This window comes from Acinonyx jubatus, chromosome D2 (assembly GCF_027475565.1).
Source record: "Acinonyx jubatus isolate Ajub_Pintada_27869175 chromosome D2, VMU_Ajub_asm_v1.0, whole genome shotgun sequence".
In the NCBI taxonomy this organism is placed as follows: Eukaryota; Metazoa; Chordata; class Mammalia; order Carnivora; family Felidae; genus Acinonyx; species Acinonyx jubatus.
In genome coordinates, this window is record NC_069393.1 from 26,321,389 (window position 1) to 26,341,786 (window position 20,398).

General features: G+C 37.5%; 1 protein-coding gene across 7 annotated transcripts in view; it reads right to left on the minus strand.

Annotated features, from left to right (window-relative positions):
• Nucleotides 1–20,398, minus strand: part of CTNNA3 (catenin alpha 3) — a 1,731,503-nt gene that overhangs the window by 56,713 nt on the left and 1,654,392 nt on the right. For all 7 annotated transcript variants that reach the window (XM_053207653.1, XM_027062103.2, XM_053207654.1 and 4 more), the window contains one exon: nucleotides 14,897–15,031. In XM_053207653.1, coding sequence (XP_053063628.1) covers nucleotides 14,897–15,031 — 135 coding nt within the window. The remainder of the gene's footprint in view (nucleotides 1–14,896; nucleotides 15,032–20,398) is intronic.

Genomic DNA, 20,398 nt, shown 5'->3' on the forward strand with positions numbered 1-20,398 from the left:
AATAAATCAGTAATTGGCAATAAGTTGTTTTATGATATGCAAAAAATACCCACTAAACGGAGAACATTTTCCTAGCTTCTTCCTTTCAACTTAATTTGAAAAAAAACTACCACCACCACCACCACTGGCTAATGAGCACCTGCTAAATGCTAGACACTATGCTAAGCACCTTACATGCCAATAGTTTATTCCCTTCTGTAAGGTAATTATTAGCCAGTGAGCAACCTTCCTAGCCTTCCCTTTTCTAGTACGGGGATGATGGAGGCCTCACAGTGAGATTCTAGGAAATACATAAACCCTGGCTCTGATCATGTAGAGAAAAGCCCTCTACCAACTTGTATTAAACTTAAATATGAGCAGAAAATAAGAACTTGGTTGTCTTAAGTCATTGAGAATCGAAAGCTGTTTGTTATGACAGTAGAACCTAACCTAAGTTGGGTAATTCAGTGTCGTTGACCAGAAAAATTTTCTTTAAATGTATTTTTCATTACATTCTCTTTCATGCTATGTGATACATGCTATGCTAAGCTGAGCCTAGACTAAAACTGATTTGTCTTTGTGCAGAAGAGGAGTGGATTTGTATTCCACATCTGGTTGAATGCATAAGTGAAGTTCCTAAAACTTTCAGGAAAAGAATGTAAATTCTGTCATTAGCAATAAGAAAGAGTACTGTGTATGTGTGTGTGTGCGCACACACATACACACAGTAGTTGCTCAATGGTTTCAGTGTATGAGTGCTATCTAAGGGGTATGTATCCCTTTGGAAAAAACACAAAACTTGATTGTACAATTCAACCATGAATTGCATGTGATCCCGAGCTTGAATAAAAACCTTCCTAAGACATCTAATATTGCAATGACTTACTTCTCTTGTTCCCTTAGAGTTGTCAGAGTGTTATTTTTTTTGTGATCAGTTACAATAGAAAAACAGCATTTCCAGATCATATTATCACAAGTTCCTACTGAACAGCTTTCACTAAATTAAGATTTAATGTTGTAAGTTTAGTTGTTACTGAGAGTCAATGTAAGTAAAGTCTGTCTTTTACAGATGCCTAGGTTAGGACATTATTGTGTTACCAATTGTTATTGACAAATGTCTATCCTATCATCAAACAATGAAAACTCTATAATATACTTACTTCTTAATTCCCAATAAATATACTTAATTGGAGTAGCCATTTAACCAAAGACTTGGCAATGCCTGTTTTTTTTTCAATTTTTAAAAATTCTTTAGTGCCTGTATTTATTTTTAGTTTCTGATTCTTATATTTGTCTTGATTTGTGAAGCTGCTACAACTTTTCAAGTGCATGAGCAATACAAATTCTACTTGCAAATTAACAGTTCCTATAATTAATTTTTTGTGCTGTCTTTTCTTTCCAGCTGAATTCCTTGAGAATAAAGACCTATTTACTAATTTCTATATTATTGTTCTGGAGTAGCAAAATGAAAATAAGCATATGTTAGTGTGGAATAACAAAGAACCCCGAAACTAGAAACTACATTCACATTTTCACTCCATCACTTAATAACCACATGACATTTGGCAAGTTATGTTCTTTTATTAGCCTTAGTTTTCTTGTCAACAAAATGCTACAAGTTTACTTGTAGAAAGGATAAAATAATATACATGAATGTGTCAATAAGAGTGGTGCATTCACCAAAGTAAGCAAATTGTCCTATCACTTTTTTTCCATCAACAAAGAAATGACAGGAAAGGACTCAATGATGCTATCATTTGTCTCTTGAGGAGGTATCTACAGAGAGCCTGAGAGGAGTTTTTGCTATTCCCAGGAGAAGGGTAGGAAAGCAAGAAACATAGGATGAGAGAAGGTGCAGCTAAATAACATTATTAGTCTCAGCCAAAGACCAGTGACAGCCTATCTCCTAGGGGACTGTGAAGCCACACAGCAGAGTTCATTCCATCTTGAGGCAAGGAGTCTAGATTTTGTATGCTCCTCTCCTTCCATCACTGGCTGTAGGCTTCTAAGGCATGCAAGTGGCGTGGTGTATAATCACCCAAACAGAGTGAAGACAATTATCCAGAGACAGGAACCAGAGAGAGGATGACAGCACCAACACTTGCAGGAGCTGGGAGCTGGGTGAATTACTAGGTAAAGAGATCTGGCAGGAAGGAGTAACAATATCTGTAACAGCATTATTAGTATTCCCTTAATTCTTACCTTCCCTTAATCCAATAGTTCTCAACCAGGGATGATTCTACACTTGGCAGTGTCTGGAGACATTTTTGGTTATCACAACTGAGTTGGGGAGGGGCACTGGCATCTAGGGGGTAGAGTCCATGCTAAATACTTACAGTGCACAATATAGCCTCCTACAACAAATAATTATCTTGCCCCAATCCCAAATACCAAAGGTGTCAAAGATGTGGAGCTCTGGAGTAAACAAAAACATAGAAGTCAATACATAGCATTTATTATTAACAGTTATTGATTTGCTATAATATCATTCAGACTTTACTAATCAAAAGGGGAAAATGTGGATTGCATTAATTTTTCTAGAGAACACACACACACACACGCACACACACACAGAGGAACATTTATCTTGTGAATATAACTAGTATTACTTCATAATATACAACAAAATTCAGCATGACCCATGGACTGAAATGGTTACTTTTGCGAATGACATTCATACTGCCATTGCCTTCACCTTCTTTTCATGTCTGCTTTCAGTTCTGCCTTTATCAACACCTTTGGGTAAAGGTAGTTTAACACCAACACTTTGCTGTCCTAGAATCCTTAGCTCCTTGATTTTTTTCTCCCCCCCCCACCTTTTTCTTTTGTGATTTTTCTCCTTGTCTTCCAACTGAACTCATGAACATCAGAATGTGTGTATGCAGTTCTGCTCTTTTACTTCATCTGCACTTTCCCTGTTGGGGAATTTCACAGTATCCTATAGCTGCCAAATACATCTTGCTTGCTTTCATGGCCTGTCTCCCACCTCTATGAAGTTCTGTGGTTTGGGTTGTTTAGCACACAGGAGAATTAATTAGCCCCCTTTTTTTTTTCTAAGGATTAAAGACAATTAAGCCCATTCTTTCTTCTAAAACAAAAAAAAAAAATCTCACTAAGTTTTAAATTCTTTGAATATTTTCCCTTTTTAATAATGTGGAGCTATTTGACATACAAATAAAAATACAGCAATTGTTATAAGGAGGAAATTTAATGGTAGAGACTCTCACATCACACATTTTTTCCTTACCCCCCTCTCCTTTTACTTTACCTCTCCTTCTCAACCTTGTGTGTGTGTGTGTGTGTGTGTGTGTGTGTGCGCGCGTGTGCGAGTGTGCGCATGCACACAGGTGCCTCAGCCAGACATTTTGTCCTCTCCATCTCTTAATTGCACAGATGATCTAATTTCACAAAACAGATCACTGCTGTTCTTTAGCAGATATCATGGTAGTCTTAATAAAACCGTATCAAATCAACCCTATAATTATGTGGAAAATGTTACACCGTTTTGATACACATCTCACTTTCCTCTGGACCTAAAATTAATAGGCAACTCCTAAAGCATTTGATCTCATTCTCACTAATGCATATTGTTTAAGCAAAATTCTAGAAGCATTCTTTTAAAACAAATCAAAACACAACTTGGTATGTCATGTTATAATTTGCCAATTGGTGCTTAAAAATTTTGGATAAAAACTGGGAAGGAAAAGGGACAGTAAGGGATATGAATAAGATCAAAGATTTCAGAAAAAAATGGCGGAATAGGAAACTGACATCTGATATTATGATACATCATTTAGAAACTCTGGAGTCAGCTGAAGGCTTGAAACTTCCAGAAAAAGGCATTATAAGATATTATGATTAATATCTGTCAATTTCAGCTCTTAGCACAATAACAACTATCACCCACCCCTTAGCCACTTGGCAGGCATTGTTCATGTGTTCCTGGAGCACTTGCATTCAAGTTGTAAAAGTCAGGATGGGGAAAAGAACCCTGTCCTCTAAACATCACTGCTCTGATCACTGATGGCTGCTTCTTCTTTTTATTTAAAAAAAATAATTTTTATTTATTTTTGAGATGGAGAGACAGAGTGTGAGCAGGGGAGGGGCAGAGAGAGAGGGAGACACAGAATCCAAAGCAGGCTCCAGGCCCTGAGCTGTCAGCACAGAGCCTGACGTGGGGCTCTAACTCAGGAGCCTTCGAGCTGTGAGATCATGACCTGAGCCGAAGTTGACCACTCAACTGATTGAGCCACCCAGGCACCCCAATGATTGCTGCTTCTTATCACAGAAGTGCTGACAAATAGTGGTCACTGTTATTGCACCTCCCCTCATTGTTGCAAGCACTTCCTATTCTGGCTGACATGACTTCCAGGGATTTAAAAGTCTGGCACATTTATTTACCCCCTTCATTTTTCTCTCTTTCTTTTTCCATTTAGAAGACATGCATGAACAATTAGGACATTCGAAAGCAACCACATCTACAGAAAAAACTAGAAAGTCACTGCGTATGCCCAGTGGAAGACACAGGCTCAAAAAAAGACTTGAGTAGACTTCCAGTTTTCTCTTTAGGCTGATCCTTGGCACAGAGTAATTAAAAAGCAAAACTACCCCCCTCACACACATACATGCATACACACACACACACACACACACACACACACACACAAATCAAAACAAAAAGCAAGCAAATAAATAAACCAACAAACTTTGGAGAAGGATGAAAATCTGATTTCCAGAGTTACCAGATTATTAGATTCAAATGACCAGTTTTCAACAAAAAAGTATATACCATACAAAGAAGCTAATATGTATGTTCCATCAAAGGAAAAAATATGTATATACCAATAGAAATTATCCCTGGCAAAGGCATAATGGCAGATCACTAGACAAAGATTTTAAAACAACAAGTCTTAAACTTGCTCAAAGAACTAAAGGAAGATGTGAAGAAAGTCAAGTAAATGAGGTATGAACAAATTGGAAATATCAATAAAAAGAGAAGAGACCTAAAAAGAAACCAAAAAGAAATCCTGGAATTGAAATAACTAAAATGAATAATTCACTAGAGAGTTTAAAGGCCAGTTTGAGCAGGCAAAAGAATCTGTGAACTTGAAGATAAGACAAAAAAAGGAACAAGTCCGAGGAACAAGCAGAAAAATGGATGAAGAAAAATGACCAGAGCCTGAGGGACTTGTGGGATACCATTGAGCCAACCAACACATTTGTTGTGAGAGTCCCAAAGAAAGAGAGAAATGGGTAGAAAGAATATTTGATTAAATAATAGATGAAAACTTCCTAAATTTGATGAAAGCCATGTATATAAACATCCAAAAAACTTAATGAACTCCCAAGTAGGATGAACTCAAAAAGACTCAAGCCAACCAAGACACATTAAATCAAACTGTGGAAAGCCAAAGACAAAAGAATTTTGAAGTCAACCAAAGGGAAGAAACTTGTCACTTACAGGCAAACCTCAATAAGTAATCAGCAGCTTTCTCATCAGAAATTTTGAAGGCCAGAGGGTAGTGAGATAATATATTCAAGGTGGTAGAAGGAAAACTGTCCATCAAGAACACTATACCCAGCAAAACTGTCCTTCAAAGTGAAGGAGAAATTAAGATTTCCAGATTAACCAAAGCTAAGAGAGTCCATTGCCCCTCGACCTGCCCTAAAAGAAATGTTAAAGGGAGTCCTGTAGGTTGATATGAAAAGACATTAGATAGTAACTCAAAGTTGTATAAAGAAATAAAGATCTCAGTAAAGGTGAATACATGGGTCATTATAAAAGCTAGTATAATCATAACATTGCTGTGCAACTCCACATTTTGTTTCTACATGATTTAAGAAGCTAATACACTTTAAAAAACAATTATTAATCTAAAAATTAATATTAATGCAATGTGTTTTTTTAACTACACATTTTGTATTCTACATAATTTTAGATGCTAATACATTAAAATTTTACTGGTTTATGTTTTTTGGACGCACAATATATGAAGATGTAATTTTGTGACACTGACAACTGAAAGGGGTGGAGGATAGAGTTGTTAAAGGAATAGAATTTGTGTGTGTTGTTGAAGTTTGGCTAGCATAAATTTAAGTTAGAATGTTGTAACTTTAGGATATTAAATATACTCCTCATGGCAATCACAAACAAAACAACTAAAGAATATACATGAGAGAAAATGAGACAGAAATGTACACATTCACTATAAAGAAGAAGACAATCATAAATTCTTAGTTAAAAGAGACCATAGAGCTCAATTAATCCTAAACTTTAGTTTTATTGATAGATGAAGGTACAGACTCAAAGAGATTGATGTCTAGATCACAACGTGGGTCTTCTAATTTGGCGTCCACCAGTTTCCCTATTACCACACATTGGCTTCTCGTGTTGAAGCTGAAGAGTGCTTCCAGTCAGTGTTTTCCCGTATCTCTCAATTAAAATCCTTCCCTATCTCTTGTGACCTGTAGCACCACCCCAGCTGAGTGTACCAATACCACCTCCTGCCCTTTGGCACTAAACCTACTAGAAGGCCATTGGGCTTACTTTCAGTAGCAATAAAGTGAAGAACACAAGATCTAGATTCTGGTCCTGGCTCTACCATTAGGTATCTTCACAATCAGGGCAAGTCTTTGAAAATCCTTGACCTATTTGTTTACAGAGTTACTCTGAGTTAGATGTAACATGAATAGATTATTTCCAATGTTCCTTCAAGTGCTATTACACCTGGATGCATAGCACAATCAGAGGCCTCAGGAAAATCTAATCCATTGTGACATTAGATTACCTAGAAACCAAGAGAATTTCCAGGTCTACTTCACTACAATGTAATATAAGAGAACATAACATTCCCATACTTTTGCTTGTTTTTAAATATATTCTTTGAACTACTAAGATCTATTATTCCATTTGCCTCCTACCTAGCATTAAAAACAAACAGACAAAAAACACTGTAGAGAGTTAAATTTATTGGCAAAGTGTCTTCTTTCCTCTTTTTACTTTTGCTTCTTGCCCTTCACCCCATTCCTCCCCCCTTTCTTCATTTCCTATATCTTCCTCATTCCATTTCATATACCTCCCAGCTGTTTTTAAAATGTCTGAATACTTCAGTTAATTCTCCAAATCTTTTACTTTTCCCAATTTTCCTGATGACTACCAATGATTGCAGGAGGTTGAGAAAGCTCATTAACTAATTCCCTTAATGTCTTAACGTGGCAAGCACATTAACCTACTAAGTCATTCTGTACTCGATTGCCTGAGTTCTGTAGGCCCTAGTGGCTCTTTTGGTCAATAGCTGTATTGTTGCTTTTCTCTATCGTTCCTAATTGAATGCACACTGCCCCTTGATTTCTGCTACAGCTGAATTGCAGTTGCTTGGCAAATTTTCAATCTTGCTGATCTTTCCCCCCTGACTGATTAGTTTTATTTATTTATCCAATTTTTAAAATTGTGGCTTTGGCACACCTGCCTCAGGGTAAGGGAGTGCAATTAAACACATTAAAGGAAATACAACAAAATGTGACAATTACATAATTAATCAGTTTTAAGCAGTATAAAAGAATTGTTGGCCTAAAGCATAACATTTGGGGAAAGGGTAGTTTTAACGGTTTAAAACCATTTTAAGTTTTTTCTCCTGAATTTTGTTTTCTGTACATACAATCTAGATTATAAAAATATTTATTTCTTTATTATGAGACTCCTTTCATAAAGCACAATTGTTTTCCCCACTCGGCACCATGCATAAGGACACTAGAAGAACAATTGATGAAAAATTTATGGGAATGCCCTTAGGTAACCCAGGTACATTTTAATCTTCTTAGAATTCTATTTTTACTGTATTACTAAATTGGTACATTAATAAGTCAGGGTGGCTATGGAAACTAACCTGCAATAGAATATTTGATTATACAGTTTTGTCATGTTCTGCTATCATTTTTTAAATTAAATTTGTATATACTCCTGCTTTCATTGAGAGAGGATAGCCACTGAAGGCCATGTTGGTTTCATTTTCATGTGATTGAAGGATAAACTGAGGCTGAGTCAGGTTCCATAATCCACCCAGAATGATATCTAGCATACAATATCTCTGATTCCTACCTCAAATCGCTGCTGTTAACTTCAATTATTTTCTTGTCCAAGAAATATTGAAAAGTGTCTAAAGACATGGACATATTCACTTACTTCTTTTGCTAAAGTAAAACTGGGGATAGAACATTCAAATCAATCTTAACAGTAAGCTACGCCTCCCATTTTATCAAAATAGGGATCCATCAGCAAGAAGATCCATTCATCTGAATCTGAATGTGTTTATGTTTATATCTGCATTAATCTTTATCCCTCAGGAGAAGAGTTCTTTCTCTCCAAACCTAGTACATCTACTTGTTTTCCTAATTCCATTCCCTCTCCCTTACTTAAAATTTTATTCTATCCTTTGTGGTCTTAATTTTTCATAGATCTGTTCTTTACAGCTTCTTCTTACTCTTTACCTAAACATTTACTCAATTACTTCCATTTTAAAAAGTACATAAGTAAAAATGTAAACCGAAAGGAGGAGGAGGTGGAGGAGGATGAGGTGGGAGAGGAGGATGGAGGGTGGGGGAGGAGAGACAGGAGTTTTAGCAATTATATCTGCCCCTTAAGTCTCTCCCTCTCTCCCTCCCTCCCTTCCTCCCCCTAAGTCTGTCTGTCTGTCTGTCTCTCTCTCTCTCTCTCTCTCTCTCTCTCTCTCTCCTTCCTTTCAACTACAAACTGCTGGAAAATTTAGGTTTCGCTACCACTTTTTTTTCTGTCACCGCATACTCAGTATTTGGCCCACTATGACCTAATTTTTGCCTTCCTACTGCTTTGGAAAAGATATAAAGATACCTTTTCAGGGTAAAACCTGATATGCATATTACGACTCAGTCAACCTGAATTTTCTGCATTATTTATAATCTTTGGTTACTATCCCTTCAATCATTCAACAATATTCAAGGATCTTACAGTCTAGAGGAGAATATATATTTAAAAAGTAGATAATTATAATAAATGTGAGTACTGATATGATTTTTATCATTGTAGAAGGATATCAAAGAAATTGATAGTTGCCACCCTATATCCATTCTTTCTTAACAAAGAAACAAAACTCAGATTTAACTGGGGGAATCCATGTGAGTACATGAAAACATACACAAAGAAATAGACACATTTTATATTTTCAGCATCTCTTGCAATTGTATTATAGCCAAATGAGTAAATACTGCCCAATAATAAGTAAGTGAAAGCTTTTGAAGGGGATTTAAAAAAATGTAAGGAATGGAGGCACCTGCGTGGCTCAGTCGATTAAGTGTACGACTCTTGGTTTCTGCTCAAGTCATGATCTCATGGCTCATGGGTTTGAGCCCCATGTTGAGCTCTTCACTGTCAATGCAGAACCTGCTTGGGATTCTCTCTCTCACTTTCTCTCTGCCCCTCCTCGGCTCATGCTGTCTTTCTCCCTCTCTCTAAATAAACTTAAAAAAATGTCAGGAATGTTTGCTTCTGTTCCTCTTCATTCTTCCTGTCCAGAATATAAAAGCCATAGCTAGAGCCAGAGAAGCTATATTTTGACCTTGATAAAAAATGAAAGCCAGAAGCCAAGAGTAATAAAGTAGGAAGACTAAAGTGTCTGATTCCTTGAAAATTTTGCAAAGCTTCTGTAACAGTCTTGGATTGCCCATTCTCAGACTGTTTTTATGGAGATAGTAAACTCTCAGTTTTATTAAATTGCCACAGCCAAGTCTCCATATTTGACAGAGGCACATTAGAATCACTGGATGTAAAAACAACAACAACAGCAACAACAACAGCAAAAAACAATCTGGATCTCTGTCTCAGCTATTTTTTTCTTATTTAACATACTTTCACTGGAGTGGTTTCATCTATGTCTCTTTCATACTTCTCTTCTGAGTTCCAGAATCATATACTCAGCAACTTCTAGACCTTTTTCTTGAATGCCACTTAGTCACTTAAATTCAACAAGTAAAACCCAAGTGAGTTATGTTACCCTTCCTAATCAGCTCTTCCTTCTATATATAGCTTTTGGTTCATGATTCCAGTTTTAACTAAGTAAGCTACCAAATCTCAGAACGTTGGATGTAAGTCTCAATTCTTCCTTCTTCTTCACTTTTATCACTCAATAGATGGACTCTAATCAACCCCTATTTCAGAGTGTTTTCTTGCATGGATCCACCCCTCTCCATTCTTATACACTATCGCCTTAATCCAGGAGTTCACCTTTTTTTTTTTTTTTGGCAAAAAATACTTTTATTACTGCAATGTGACATCATGGCATAAAGCACTATACCATTTGATGGGACATCCATTTATAGGGGAGCACCCATATGCAGTTATATAGCTTCCCCAATAATCCTTATTACAAACAGCTGCTTAATCTCATCCTAAAGATTGAATAAAACATTCTTTCTACAAGATACTGAACACTCACTTTAGTTTATTGCAGAGCTTTTCTAAATGGACCTCCTTCTGGCAAGAAGGTATTTCACCTGAACCTACAAATGGGTCTGTGCTTGTCTGATAGTAACCAAAATCCTGGACTCACATCTACCCAACAGCCATGGCACCAAATTTACTGAGCAGCCGTACATAGACTAACCCCACATCTGTCAGAGCATTCCTGGAAAAGTTCCACACTCAGAACAAACCCCCACACTCCCCATAGAGGGTAACTGTTCCAGGTTGGAGGAGAGGCTAAAAGAAATTGAACCTGGGGCGCCTGGGTGGCTCAGTGGATTAAGTGACCGACTCTTGACTTCATCCCAGGTAATGATCTCAGAGTCAGGAGATCAGTCCCCCCCTGTCTGGCTGAGTGCAGAGCCTACTTAAGATTCTCTCTCTCCTTCTCTCTCTGCCCCTCCTCAGCTCACTCACTCTTTCTCTGTGTGTGTGTAAAATTAAAAAAATAAATAAAATAAAATAAAATAAAATAAAATAAAATAAAATAAAATAAAATAAAATAAATTGAAGCTAAAGTCTTCATCAAGTGTCCAGGGTGACCTTGGGTAGGCCTGCAGACCCTTGGGCTATTCTTTCTGGTGGCCTTACCTATAGGCTGCACCTGAACTATATAGACTGCAGTCCTGAGAACCTGCAGTTTTTGTGCACCTGAGCTTCTATCTGAGCCTGTTGTCCATAGACAAGGAACATATCAGCAGGCACTGGGGTTCTTTCACTGTGTAGGTTTCTCATTGCCTCAGTAGCCTGCCCTTCCTGTCTGTTCTGGACTGGGGTTCTGCATCTTGAGGCCCAGCTCCAGCTGCTCCACATACCACACTAGTTCCGGGAGGGCGGGTATTGGAGGTTGTTGGTGGTGGGGAAGGGGTTTCCACCTGAGCCTCTGTGCTTAGGGGTGTTTCCTCTGCCCCAGGCTTTCCTGAGGCCCTCCCACCTCCGTTCTCCACAGAGGCCCCAATCCAGGTTTTCTTCTTTTGCTTCTTTGAGGCTGCATTGCTTTTATTCTTTTGGACTACTTTAAAAAACCATTCTGTGGGGCACCTGGGTAGCTCAGTCAGTTAAGTGTGTGACTCTTGACTACTGTTCAGATCTTGATCTCAGGGTTTGTGAATTCAAGCCCCACTTTGGGCTTTTGTGCTGACAGTGTAGAGCCTGCTTGGGATTCTCTCTCTCTCCCTGTCTCTTGGCCCATCCCCAGCATGCATGTGCATGTGCTCACTTGCTCTCTCTATTCTCAAGATAAATAAATAAACTTAAAAAATTAAAAAAATTAAAAATCATTCCTAACTACTCCTCTCTCTCCCAGCTCTTTGTCTCTCCATCTATTACCACCTTTTCAAAAATAGTTAATTTCCAAATACGTAGATCTGCTTATGCGCATCTCAAACTTAAAAATTTTCAATTATTCTCAATTTCCTGCAGGGTAAAATTAAAATGTTATAAATGACCCTTTTTAAATAGTCCCTATTCTGTTTGCAGCATCTCTTCTATTCCCCACCAACAGTGCCAAAAACAAATATTTCCAGTCGAATCAGACGGTCGGCTGTTTCCATAGACTCCTTATCTTTCCCAGTTCGTATCTTTTTATTTCATTTATGCCATCTACCTTGAATGCTCTTCCTCTCCCTCCCGTGAGTATATATTTGTTTTCTACTTATTCGTTGAGGCCTAAATTAGAGTCAAGCCAGGTATGAGTCTTTCTCTTGCCCATCTGCCACCTCAGTGCAGTTCATTATTCCCTCACCTCTTACTATCTGCTTTTGTGCATACTGCTATTATATAGGTTATTATATTGTTTTAGAGTCATTTTTGTATATATAGGTATGATTTGTGTATTCTCATTTTGCATGTATTTAATCTTAAAGGAGGCATCCTGTATTCATCTATCTTTCCTCCAGATATTCTATAACACGGAACACAGAGATGCTCAAATATAGTTGGGGTTTTGGACTAGCTACACTTTGGCTTCCTTCTAAATAAAACATGTAACTTCAGAATAACTGCTTGCAGACAGATGTAAGATTAGCCAGAAAATCATTTTAACTAAATGGTCAATTATGAGAATGAGCTTCACATTCCTTTATGCTATGGATTCATCTTCTTTATCCTAACCCCTAACACCCCAGACCCAGAAAGCACTCTACCTACTTGCTTTTAATCAATTATATTTTCTACATTAATGTTTCATGAACCTGATTTTGAAATGCAAACTTTATTTAGTGAACTTTGGATAATCTAGTTTTGAATAACAAATTCCTGTAATGTTTAATGAGTTTGTCTGCTTTGCAATCATGCTTGTTACTTTCCAAAAGATTTCAGAGAAAAAGGATGACATAGATTAGAGCCTCCTCTCAATTTAAAAAGGAAAGATGACAAGAACTCAGGGTCACTAAGAGATTAAAGCAAGTGTTCCTAGGAACATGTAAATGAAATGTATTTAAAATGCTTTCCAGGATCTACCTGCAAGCAGATGGCTGTAAGGTATATAAAAGGGGGCATGTAATGTTTCTTTTATCCAGATTTATCTTTTCTAAATGGAAATTGTAGGCAAAATGATGACAAAATGCTTTTGGAATTGCAATGCTATTCCTTATTTTACGTAATGACTCAGCTTTTAAATTGTAAATCATGGATTGTAAACTTGTGCCTAATCTATCTGAAAATACCGGTAAATTCATGAATTTGAATCATGGTACCAAACAGGAAATACAAACCCATTTGTACATATGGAGGAAATTATATTTTGAAAGAACAATTAAGAGTAACATATTTTAACAGTATTTTGGGGGGTGAAAGGTTAGTTTCAACAGCCTGCAGAAGTAGTAAATAATGGGAAAATAACATTCATATGGATTCAGGATTTGCAAATGATGGTGAATGTGTGGCTGTGTAAAATAGACAAAAGTAAATAGAAGACAGACTTAGGTCTACAAATAAATAATCTTTTACACATTAAAGTAGTTTAATGTTAAATGAGAAAATGAAGACATTGTCTAATATTCCAAAGTAAAGATACAATATATTAAAATTTGTATATATGTATATGTATGAATATACGTGTATATGTGCATTTATATGCATGTGTGTATTCATACACCCACATAGGTCTCTGTGTATACAGACTGTGACTACTTAAAATACATTTTGTTGAAAAGTGACAGGGCACCAGTGTTACACAGGTTGTGATGGTTTGTGTCTTTACAAAATTGCAATGCAATGAAATACTTTTTATCTCTAATAATTACTAGACACAATTTCCAAATTATCCACTTTTAATCAGTGTCATCATAGATTCCAGTCTGTCCACCTGAATAGAAAAGACACAAGCCTTTGAAGGTAAACTCCAGTTCTGACATTTACCAGTATGACCTTGGGGAAGTTTTCAACTTTTCTGAATGTCATTTTTTTCCAGTGTTAGTGAGAATAAAACAAGCAAATAAATAATCTCTCCAGCATGCAATCGTGAGGGTCAAATGGAATGAAATATAGGCAAGAGCTAGATAGTCAATAAAAATTAGTTCCCTGCCTTCTACTCTTGATGGTAACCTTTTGCTTTTGTTTTTGCAGTAATGTTCTTTTAAAGCATGTTGGTTCACTGAGGGAAAGTCCAATGTCAGGACTTAGAAGTCCTAAAATTACAAATTTATAAGTATGCTGTTATCATTTGTCCTCATGAATATAAGTTCCTAGAACATTCATGATGCTTCACTTTAACTTAAATTTACAATCTTGGTCCATGTCCTTCTCAAAGTCACTGATAACTGAAACTATTATAGATATCAAATATTATTTTATTACCATACCCACTCTAGAGAAATGATCTACTGTTATTAAAAGATGAGTAGAAAAGTTAGACATTATTTCTAACATGGTCATTTTATAGTGGTTTGAAACTCAGGGTCACCAAAGAATTTATGAAAGTTTTTCCAAATCTATATATATTCTATCATGCCCCACTTCTACAATTAGATATAGAAATAACAGTTTTCAAGGCCTGAATTTCTATGCTATGGAAATGATTAATCGGGAAATGAATACCAATTAATAGTAATAAAGCCATTTTTTCATTGATTTGCAAATCCATAGGCATTTATCTTATAAAAATTGTAAGATTCAATTCAGAGTTTCACCTGCACACTTTCTGAAGTCAGAAAACCTCTCTCTAAATTAATATCTATTTCTTTTCCAAGTGGCTTACAAATCCTGATTCATTCTAAAAATCTGTAAATAAAGACAAGTTGTGCTGACATAGCATTTCTGTAGTTCAATTCCTCGCTAATTTAATTTCATGCAATTTAATACACTCCAACTGAGTTTATTCTCATTTACATGGACGTAAAAGATTTGGTGAAGTGAGGAGGGGTGTAGCTGCTTTGTTTCAAGCATCTTCTATATGTGATGGTAAAAATGCCAGGCAATACTCACAGCTGACATGATGAGCTCTCCTCCTAAGTTCTGGATCTCAGCTTTAACTTGACTGCAGATTTTCAGTTGGTGAGAGTAAAACTTAATCTGTTCCAAGTAGGCCAACAAATCTTGTTTGCATGATGGATCTGGACACTAAATATGCATAAAAGATAAAAAGGAAAATAGCAAAATAAATAATAAGTAGATCAGAGTGAATAAACACTGACATTGGAGGTACCTTATAAGACAGCAACATTATTGTCATTGAACCTCATTTCTCAGCCCCAGCCCATGTAGGTTCTGATATGCTTCCACCACGAGAGGATTTTTATTCATGTTTCAACCTTAATTACTTCAGCATAGATGATGGAAATAATGGTAAAGGAATTTTCAAATGTGGAAAGGTACATAAAATAATTGCCTTCAGTTTATGATAAGATTAGAAGTCTTCAGATTGCATTTTAGGTAAATCTAAAGAAATATTTTAAATGCAATTATTTCTTTCACTTAGAGTCACTATTACTAGAATATTTCTCAGGACCCGTTGCTCTGCATTGTGTGTCCTTTCTTATTTGTATGGGCATGAAAACAGCTGCAACAAACAATGCATTATCTTCTGTTACTTTCATCATTACACATTACACAGACAAAAGAAATCATTTGCACCATAGGTAAAAGGAGCATATCTACCTGGAGCCAAGAAATAAACAGCATACGTGTTTTAGAGATACGTTAAGCCTCTTTACCAAAAGCAGCCTCCTGTACTATAATATCATCCATAAGGAACTTCTTGGAAGACCGCTTCCAACATGACACAGTATGGTCAGGGTTAAATCTTTGGGGTCTTTCTTCTATGCAATTATAATAGAATTTTTTAAATCCCTGATAATTTACTATACTTGCATTTTAAATACATCTTCATTAGTATGTGGAAATGTGGATAGGGGCCAACATGGCAGACGGGTACTTCCCGCGTCTCTCAAACAAAGAAGTGCTGAAGCCAAAGGACTTTGAACCCCCAAAGTCTGGGAGGAAAAGAGACTGACTCTACCAGGAAGAAACCAGACAACTTGAGAAGTCATAGGTAGGTGGGTGATAGCAAACTGGGAGAGATAAAAGTGGCCACGTAGACATAGAGGGGAGGGATCCCCTTCTGCAGAGAGACAAAGGGAAGAGAAAGAGTGGCTGGGCGAGTGTAGGACTGTATCTGGACAAGAGGAAAACCTAAGTCTGGGACTGAGAAGGATCCTATCTCTAACTATGGAGGGGCCGGTTCCCTGTTCATGCACCTGGGAAGGACGGGAGCCAGCCCTGGGTTCGGTGGCAGATCAGAGGAGCAGTCCACAGTAGGAGAATGCGGCCTGCCCCCTGGAGTGCTGTGGAAACAGACAAAGCCTGCCTGAGTCCACCACTCCACCACCCCCGGGGCTCAGCAGCGAGGTCAGTGGCGCAGTCCACATCAGGAAAAGGCGGTCCTCCCTGAAATGCGGCAGCACTGAGAAAGCCAGCAAGGACCACAAATCGAGCCACAGAGAGGTGCTTCCCCAGTGCTAGAGCACACAGAGCGGGACTTTGAATCCTGGCCAAGCGCCAGGCCAAGAAAGTCGGTGGAGCGAGAAGGACTGCCCTGTCTGCACCCGCAGCACAGTGAGGACGACTGAAAAGGAGTCCAGCAGGTCGTGGAAAAGAGACTTGGGGATCGCCAACCCCCCGCCCCCACACCCAACCAACACCAAGGCGGGGCCTCAGGGATCAGTCCCAGGGCCCATTGTGGAGATGGGACCAGCCTACACCAAACCACGCCCCTCCATGCAGGGTAACTGCGTTTCTGCGGGAGCCCGATAGATGCTGTGCAACGAGAGGGCTGTGTCATCCAGACCACTGATGCTGCATAGCCTGAATTAATTCCAGGACAATTCTTGTTATTTAGATATATTCTCCCTCCCTATCTCTTCCCTCCTCTAGTCTGGTTACTCTGGTTGTTTGTTTGTTTAAGCAGACATATTTAATCTATTCCCTTGATACAGGTTCTACATCTCCTTCTGTACTTTCCTTTCTCTCTCTCTGGAATAATCAAGCCAAATAGTTTCTCTGTCCAGGTAACATTATCTTCATTTTTTCCCCCTGCCTCCTTTATTTTCCTTTCTCTCCCTCTCTGGATTAAGCCATTTAGTCTTTCTGCCCTGGCCATGTTTACTTTCTCTTTGTCCCTGCCCCTGTCATTTCTCTCTTTGTATATGCTCTTCCCCCAGCAATGCCTCCACCCTGTTCTTTACTTGAATCTGGTGTTTCTGTTTCTTTGCTTTTGGACTGTTTTTGTGTGTGTGTGTGTGTGTTGTCCGTTTATTTGTATGTGTGTTTGCGTGTCTTTGTTTCCTGTTTGTCTGTTTGTTTTCCTTTCCAGGGCTACTTCAAGGAACAAATCAAAGTACACCTGGTGGAGGGTCCAAAACATCACTATGAGTAGAGAAATAAAATAACAAAAGTCACAACAACAGAGAGCAAGTAACACTCTCCAAAAAACACCTCCTGAAGGGCCAGGCCCTGGAGTGTATATGATCCCTCCCACCTTTAATATAGCAGTGCTCACAGGTGCAGAGCACATAACAAGATTTCAAAACTTATAAGGGACAGAAAACTAGAAAAAATGATGAAATGGGAGAATTCCTCTCCAAAGAAATTCCAGGAAGAAGTGACAGCTAAAGAATTGATCAAAACAGATATAAGCAATATAACTGAGCAAGAATTTAGAATAATTGTCATGAGATTTATCACTGGGCTTGAAAAGGCATAGAAGACAGCAGAGAAGCTATTAATGCAGAAAACAAGGAACTAAAAAATAGTCATGATGAATTAAACAATGCTATAAATGAGGTGCAAAATAAAATGGAGGTGGCCACAGTATGGATTGAAGAGGCAGGGGGGAGAATAGGTGAATTAGAAGATAAAATTATGGAAAAAGAGGAAGCTGAGAAAAAGAAAGATAAAAAAATCCAGGATCAAGAGTGGAGAATTAGAGAACTAAGGGATGCAATCAAACAGAACAATATCCGTATCATAGGAATCCCAGAAGAAGAAGAGAAAGAGAAGGGAGCTGAAGGTGTACTTGAACAAATCATAGCTGGGAACTTCTCCAATCTGGGGAAGGAAACAGACATTGAAATCCAAGAGGCACAGAGCACTCCTTTCAGATGTAACTTGAATCGATCTTCTGCATGACCTTTCATAATGAAACTGACAAAATACAAGGATAAACAGAGAATTCTGAAAGCAGCTAGGGATAAATGGTCTTTAACACACAAAGGTGGAAGCACAAGAGTAGTAGCAGACCTATCTACTGAAACTTGGCAGGCCAGAAAGGAATGGCTGGAAATCTTCAATGTGATGAGTAGGAAAAATATGCAGCAAGAATCCGTTATCTAGCAAGCTTGTCATTCAGAATAGAAGTAGAGATAAAGGTTTTCCCAAACAAACAGAAATTGAAGGAATTCATCACCACTAAACCAGCCCTAAGAGATCCTAAGGCGGACTCTGTGAGTAAAATGTTGCAAGGACCACAAAATACCAGAGTCATCACTACAAGCATGAAACCTACAGACACCACAATGACTCTAAACCCATACCTTTCAATAATAACACTGAATGTAAATGGACTAAATGCTCCAATCAAAAGACATAGGGTATAAGAATGGATTAAAAAAAAAACAAGACCCATCTATTTGCTATCTACAAGAGACTCATTTCAGACCTGAGGACACTTTCAGATTGAAGGTGAGGGGATGGAGAACTATCATGCTACTGGAAGTCAAAAGAAAGCCGGAGTAGCCATACTTATATCAGACAAACTGGACTTTAAACTAAAGGCTGTAACAAGAGATGGAGAAGGGCATATATAATAATTACAGGGTCTAGCCATCAGGAAGAGCTAACAAGTATAAATGTCTATGTGCTGAATATGGAAGCCCCCAAATATATAAAACAATTAATCACAACCATAAGCTACCTTATTGATAAGAATGTGGTAATTGCAGGGGACTTTAATACTCCACTTACAACAATGGACAGATCATCTAGACACAGAATCAGTAAAGAAACAATGGCCCTGAATGATACATTGGACCAGATGGACTTGACAGATATATTTAGAACTCTACATCCCAAAACAGCAGAATATACTTTCTTCTTGAGTGCACATGGAACATTCTCCAAGATCACATACTGGGTCACAAAACAGCCCTCAATAAATACAAAAGAATTGAGATCACACCATGCCCACTTTCAGACCACAATGCTATGAAACTTGAAATCAACCACAGGAAAAAGTCTGGAAAACCTCCAAAAGCATGGAGGTTAAGGAACATCATACTAAAGAACAAATGGGTCAACCAGTTAATTAGAGAAGAAATTAAAAGATGTATGGAAACAAATGAAAATGAAACTACAACAATCCAAACCCTTTGGGATGCAGCAAAGGTAGTCCTAAGAGGAAAGTACATTGCAATCCAGGCCTATCTCAAGAAACAAGAAAAATCCCAAATACAAAATCTAACAGCACACCTAAAGAAACTAGAAGCAGAACAGCAAAGACACCCCAAGCCCAGCAGAAGAAGAGAAATAATAAAGATCAGAGCAGAAATAAACAATATAGAATACAAAAACAAAACAAAACAAAACAAAACAAAAACCCAGTAGGAAAGATCAATGAAACCAAGAGTTGGTTTTTTTTGAAAAAATAAACCAAATTGATAAACCTCTAGCCAGGCTTCTCAAAAAGAAAAGAGAGAGGACCCAAATAGATAAAATCACAAATGAAAATGGATTTATTACAACCAATCCCTCAGAAATACAAGCAATTATCAGGGAATACTATGAAAAATTATATGCCAACAAACTGGACAACCTGGAAGAAATGGACAAATTCCTAAACACCCACACGCTTCCAAAACTCAAAAGTGACAAAATAGAAAATTTGAACAGACTCATAACTAGTGAAGAAATTGAATCAGTCGTCAAAAATCTCCCAACAAATAAGAGTCCTAGACCAGATGGCTTCCCTGGGGAATTCTACCAGACATTTAAAGCAGACTTAATACCTACCCTTCTCAAGCTGTTCCAAAAAATAGAAATGGAAGGAAAACTTCTGGACTCATTCTATGAAGCCAGCATTACTTTGATTCCCAAACCAGAAACAGACCCAGCAAAAAAAGAGAACTACAGGCCAATATCCCTGATGAACATGGATGCACAAATTTTCAACAAGATACTATCAAATATAATTCAACAGCATATAAAAGTATTATTCAACATGATCAAGTGGGATTCATTCCTGGGCTGCAGGGCTGGTTCAATATTTGCAAATCAATCAATGTGCTACATTACATTAATAATAATAAAAAAAGGGATGTGGAAATGTGGACAATTTATATGCAAAGATATTAATTGCAGCATTATTTATAATATGATATAATAATATTTTACATTTCTTTTTCTTTAATTTTTTAATGTTTATTTATTTTTGAG